The 6058-nt window shown below is 55.4% G+C and overlaps 1 protein-coding gene across 1 annotated transcript in view; it reads left to right on the top strand.

The window, feature by feature from the left end:
* Positions 1-1623, top strand: part of PADI6 (peptidyl arginine deiminase, type VI) — a 31534-nt gene extending 29911 nt beyond the window's left edge. The window contains exon 16 of the mRNA XM_011998462.1: positions 1140-1623. Within this exon, the coding sequence (XP_011853852.1) occupies positions 1140-1373 (234 nt within the window). The 3' untranslated portion in view covers positions 1374-1623. The remainder of the gene's footprint in view (positions 1-1139) is intronic.
* The last annotated feature ends 4435 nt before the right edge of the window (positions 1624-6058 follow it).

The following is a 6058-nucleotide window of genomic DNA, read 5'->3' as shown; positions in this document are numbered from 1 at the left end:
AAAAAAAAAAAAAACAGCTGGATGTGGTGGCCCAAGCCTATAGTCTCAGCCACTCAGGAGGCTGAGGCAGGACAATTTCTTGAGCCCAGGAGGTAGAGGCTGCAATGAGCCACTGCACTCCAACCTGGGCAACAAACCAAGACCTTGTCCGATAAACCAAACCAAAAAAAATAAAATAATTCTGAGGCCGGGTGTGGTGGCTCACACCTGTAATCCCAGCACTTTGGGAGGCCCAGGTGGGAGGATCACCTGAGGTCAGGAGTTCGAGACCAGCCTGACTAACATAGAGAAACTCCACCTCTACTAAAAATACAAAACCAGCCAGGTGTGGTGGCACAGGCCTATAATCCCAGCTACTCAGGAGACTGAGGCAGGAGAATCGCTTGAACCTTCCAGCGGAGGTTGCAGTGAGCCGAGATCACGCCACTGCACTCCAGCCTGGGCAACAAGAGCAAAACTGTTTATTTTTGTCTTTAAAAATTCTGTTCCTACTTATTCTAAACCAGAAGTCATAATCAAGAGTGGGGCTGTGAGTACAAGAGGTCCTGGCTTCACCAAGCCTATGCCAGCTGTGGCTCATATCTGAACTTTCTCATGTAACAACTGACCCATTATATAGGTATTTAAAATGAACGGAGGCATTTGAGGTGCCCCAATTCTCTCAACACTTGCTGACCTCTTCCCTGGGTCCTAGGGACACAGGCCCTGATGCCATGGGTGTCTTCTAACTTGATCAGCTCAGTGTGGTCCGGTAGGGGTGAGTGGTGGCAAGAAGCTGCTTTGAGAAGGAGTTGAGATATGAAAGATGTGCAGCAGTCAGCTGACAAGAGGGGGTGGGGAGAGAGCGTTCCAGTGGAGGCAGCAGCCGTGTGTTGCATCCAGACCATAAGAGGCCAGAATAATCAAAACATAGAAACTGGAGAAGTTGACAATCCCAGACCTTGGCCAGGCAGGATTTTGTCTTGCTGTTGAGAAACAGCCATTGGAGGGCTAAGCAGAAGGGAGCTGGGTTTCACTGACCTGGAGGAGGCGGCTGCCCGCCTGCTACACCTGGTCTGGCCTGACCACAGAGAGGCAGGTGGGGCGCGGGCTTTCAGGCCTCTGATCCCTGCCCAGGCCTCACCCTTTCTTTCTGACAGCTGCGGATGATTGTGATGGGCAAGAACCTGGGGATCCCCAAGCCTTTTGGGCCCCAAATCAAAGGGACCTGCTGCCTGGAAGAAAAGATTTGCCGCTTGCTGGAGCCCCTGGGTTTCAAGTGCACCTTCATCAATGACTTTGACTGTTACCTGACGGAGGTCGGAGACATCTGCGCCTGTGCCAACGTCCGCCGGGTGCCCTTTGCCTTCAAATGGTGGAAGATGGTACCTTAGACCCGGGCCCTGGAGCTGCCAGCTCTGCCCCAGCATGGATGGCCCACTGTCACCATGCAGCAGATTCCTTGCCCAGTAGAGGCTGGAGAGCCCAGGTGACACAACCCTTTCTTCCCTGTCCACCCCGACCCTTGGACCCAGTAGGGTGGCAAATGCTGCCAGCTTGAACCCCTGTGGGGAAAAGATGGAAAAGTGTTCAGCCAAATGGCATTTACTAAATAGCCAATAAAGTGCTGGTGGGCATGAATGCATCTTGGCAGTGACCTCCTCGTTTGGGGAGGGGATGTGTGCCAGCTGAGGACAAGGCTGAGCTGAGATGCCTATGGCCATGCTGGCTGCCTTGTGTGGGGGGAAGAGACTTGGCTACATGAGTTGCTGTCCTTCCCCTCATCTCTAAATTGTGTCTATGGCAGGAAGTGGTTGGACTTATTCAAATGGACTTAGATTATCCAAATGCTCCTCTGGTTTAAGCAACTGGGACAAACTGGGTCTAGAGTCCAGGGCCCAGGCTGAAGGTTGAGGGCCTCCTCTTGGGCCTGGTAGGACCTGGAGGGGGCAGGCCCGGGGTGGGGGTGGTGCCATGCCCGGTGGGGACCAAGTGGAAGCTGTGGTCTCCTTGGGTCTGTACGTATGGCCTCAGAAGACATAGCAGTAGCGGACCTGGGTGACCCTCAGCCTGAAGTGCCCCCTCCCAAGGCCCAAAGCTGTATATTCCCATCTGACCATTCCTGTGTTAATGGCACAGGGATGCTGTTAAGCTTTAACAGGCGCTGTGGCTCCTGCCCTGCTCCTCCTGGGTGATGGCTCCTCTAGGACACTCTAACCCTCAGGGTAGGCCCTGAGAAGGGAGCCCTGTGTCCATGTCCCACAGGGAGTTGAAGGCAGAGCTGGGCCTCGAACTAGCCCTGGTCCCAGCACCCAGGGCTGTGGGCAGCAGGCAGGACCTGGCCAGCCTCTGCCAGCTGCTGGGGCAGTGGAGGAGGGTCATCCTAAGGAAGCAAGGCAGCCAAGAGGCAGAAGCCAAGGTTGGGGCAGCAGGGCTGTTCACTGGATCAGACGTGGGTCTTTATCCAGGAGCTGTGACCTGGTGTGCCAGCTACCCCAGGACATCTTATGACATCTCATTAGCCTGCCCATGGTGGTGCAGAGTCTGTGGACTATACTAGACACGTCTTGTCGTATTCATGGCTCTGACCTCTATACCAGCCTGGGACTGAAACAGACCAGACCTTCAAATGAATCTTTTTTTTTTTTTTTTGAGACAGAGTCTCGCTCTGTCGCCCAGGCTGGAGTGCAGTGGCCAGATCTCAGCTCACTGCAAGCTCCGCCCGCCGGGTTCACGCTATTCTCCTGCCTCAGCCTCCCGAGTAGCTGGGACTACAGGTGCCCACCCGGCTAGTTTTTTGTATTTTTTAGTAGAGACGGGGTTTCACCGTGTTAGCCAGGATGGTCTCGATCTCCTGACCTCGTGATCCGCCCGTCTCAGCCTCCCAAAGTGCTGGGATTACAAGCTTGAGCCACCGCACCCGGCCTCAAATGAATCTTAAATATGGGGAGGGATGGATGAGCTCATCTGTGTTTTCAGATAGTCAAGAAAAGCCAAAAGAAATAGGGGACTCTGGACCCCAAGGGTGGTCCATCTAGAGATGGGGCTCCATCTCTAGGGAAAAAGGGGAGAGGGAAGCCCTAGGGCCAGAAGGGGGACAAAATGTCCACTCTTCCACCCCCATGGGCTTTTCCCAGGGAACACGCCCACCTCTGTCAAGGGCTGCCTTAGGGTGGATGAATTTGTCCCTCCTCCAACCCTAACTAGACCTCACCCAGGGCTTTTCAGGTCAGCCCCGGGCCCTTCCCACGCTGCCTGCCTAAAGGTCCCGCAGGAGAGCTTGGCAGCTTGACACCCTTCTCTCCTTTTACCTCCCAGGCAGCACCGCCCTGATGGCACCTGGGGAGGCGCCCTCCCAGCCCTGGCTGTTAGCAGACACCTGCAGCAGAGAGCTGGGTGTACTTGGCTTGCACAATGTTATAAACATTTCTAAGTTAGGCACTGACAATTTACTCAGTCTGGATTTCCGGCTCCTGCTGCCAAGTCTTTAGAACTGTCCACACTGGGCCCGAGGCTGAAGATCCACTGGCCACACCCTCTAGACAAAGATGTGCTCCAAAAGGCCCCAGGCCCCACTGTATCCCCCTGCAAAGGTCGGTGGTCATTTGGCACCATGCTTGCACTACTGCTGCCGGGAAGAGAGGAAATGCTCCCTGTACTGGTCAAAGGTGAGAAAACAAGCTAAGCAGGCTCTGTGCTTCAGTTTCCTCACCAGCGCAAGTGGGTAAGAGTTGTGCCTATCTCAAGGTTGTTGTGAGGACTGGAGTTATTTACATAAAGCCCTAGGAAGACACATGGCACCTCTCATTGCTGAGGGCTGGGGGAATACATCTCTGTAGAAATACAAAAGCCTCCATTCCCTGCATAGCAGACAGACGGCCAGGCGTGGTGGCTCACGCCTGTAATCCCAGCACTTTGGGAGGCTGAGGCAGATGGATCACTTGAGGCCAGGAGTTCAAGGTCAGCCTGGCCAACAACCAACATGCAAAAATTAGTAGAGCGTTGTGGCATGCACCTGTAATCCCAGCTACTTGGAAGGCTGAGTTGGGAGAATCACTTGAACCCAGGAGGCAGAGGCTCCAAGATCATGCCACTGCACTCCAGCCTGGGCAACAAAGTGAGACTTCATCTCAAAAAACAACAAAAAAATCATAGGAAATGCCAGGAGAGGCGGGTGGTGGCGGGCTGGGGGGCAGTGCTGGGGACCCAGTGTGAGGGCAGCCAAGGGTTTTGGAGATTCCAGCCCTCCCATGTGCCTCCCAACCTGCAACAGGCCATCTTTTAGTTCTTTGAAGGCACGGAGTCCTCTCCCCTCCAGGCTGCTTCAGTACCCGGAATGCTCTTAGAAGGAGGCAACCCCCATTTCCCTTCCAAAGCATTTAAGGGGCTGTTCCTGTCTCCCCTTCTCCCCTCCCTGCATCCCTGCCTGCTGAGTCCTCCCAGTCTGGAGAGTGGGCTCCACTGCTACCATCTGGTGTTAACACCAGCTAAGCTGGATCCTGAGACCCTTCAGCGTAGCCATCTCACGTGACCCTCCCGCAGGTCCCCGCCCTTCAATGGGCTGGGGCAGGTGTTTCGGGCAAAGCAGGACTGGGTAGAAACAGGCAAGTCTCCTTCCCCATTCGCCATTCTTCCAGCCCTTTCCGCTGTTCCCTGGGAGCCTAAGGAGCCTCTGAGTGGAGGACATTGGCCAGCAAGCCTGCTGGCTTGACGGGGCAGGACAGCAGCAGGAGGCAGCAGCTTTGCAGGTGAGAAAACCCCAGAGCCAAAGGCCAGGCACGGTGGCTCACGCCTGTAATCCTAGCACTTCGGGAGGCCGAGGTGGGGAGGCGGGGGGGGGGGGAGATCACCTGAGTTCAAGAGTTCGAGACCAGTCTGGTCAACATGGCGAAACCCCACCTCTACTAAAAAAAATTAGCCGGGTGTGGTGGCGTGCGCCTGTAATCCTAGCTAATCGGGAGGCTGAGGCAGGAGAATTACTTGAACCCAGGAGGGGGAGGTTGCGAGGAGCCAAGACTGACACTGCACTCCGGCCTGGGGGACATCTTAAAAAGCAAACTCCAGAGCCGCCTGTGGGGAGCCTGCCTTCTCTGCCCCTGACTTCAGGAGGCTTCTCCCATCCTCCAGCCACAGGCAGAATTGCTTGAACCGAGGAGGCAGAAGTTGCAGTGAGCAGAGATCACACCACTGCACTCTAGCCTGGGCGACAGAGCAAGGCTCCGCCTCAAAAATAACAAGGCCGGGCGCAGTGGCTCACACCTGTAATCCCAGCAGTTTGGGAGGCCAAGGTGGGAGGATCACGAGGTCAGGAGTTCGAGACCAGCCTGGCCAACATGGTGAAACCCCGTCTCTACTGAAAATACAAAAATTAGCCAGGCATGTGGTGGGCATCTGTAATCCCAGCTACTCAGGAGGCTGAGGCAGGAGAATCACTTGAAACCAGGAGGCGGAGGTTGCAGTGAGCCGAGATTACGCCACTGCACTCCAGCCTGGGCGAAAGAGCGACACTGTCTCAAAAAAACAGTAAGACTGCAGGAGTCAGGGGCGAGACACACAACACTCAATTTGCAGCACGTGCCTAGTACGTGACAGCCAGTGTGTCAGCCGGGACGCTGCCCCCAGCAGTGGCTTCCCTGCCCACAGGGGCTCTTCCAGGACAGAAGCATCTGATGGGAAGCTCCAAACTGCCAAGGTGGGAGATGGGGAAAACACTGCGTTTTACATTTGGACTGTCCTGCAACAGTGCACATGCTGCTTCTGCAGCTAATAGGCAGTGGGAGACAATTTCCTCCTCTCCCAAACTGGGCCAATGCCTGCCAGGACAGGCTGGTCTGGACACTATTCAGCCAGTAAACACAGGGCGGCCAGCACGCGAGGTTCCAGGGATCCCAGGCATCTCTGTGGCTGCAGGGAGCCAGTGTCCTGTGCAAGGGTCTTGTCTAGGAGTCTGTCCAGTATAGACTCAGCAGCAGCATAAAGGCGAATGAATGCCTGCCAGCCCCGGAGAAGCGAGGACCAGCCTCCTGGTGCCCTCTGGTGGGCAGTTGGCCACACTGCCTGCAAGGAGCAGCACTGGCCT

The sequence above is a fragment of the Mandrillus leucophaeus genome, unplaced genomic scaffold, assembly GCF_000951045.1.
Source record: "Mandrillus leucophaeus isolate KB7577 unplaced genomic scaffold, Mleu.le_1.0 Scaffold571, whole genome shotgun sequence".
NCBI lineage: Eukaryota > Metazoa > Chordata > Mammalia > Primates > Cercopithecidae > Mandrillus > Mandrillus leucophaeus.
Note: the sequence above shows the minus strand (reverse complement) of the source record. Positions and strands in the feature narration are given on the sequence as shown.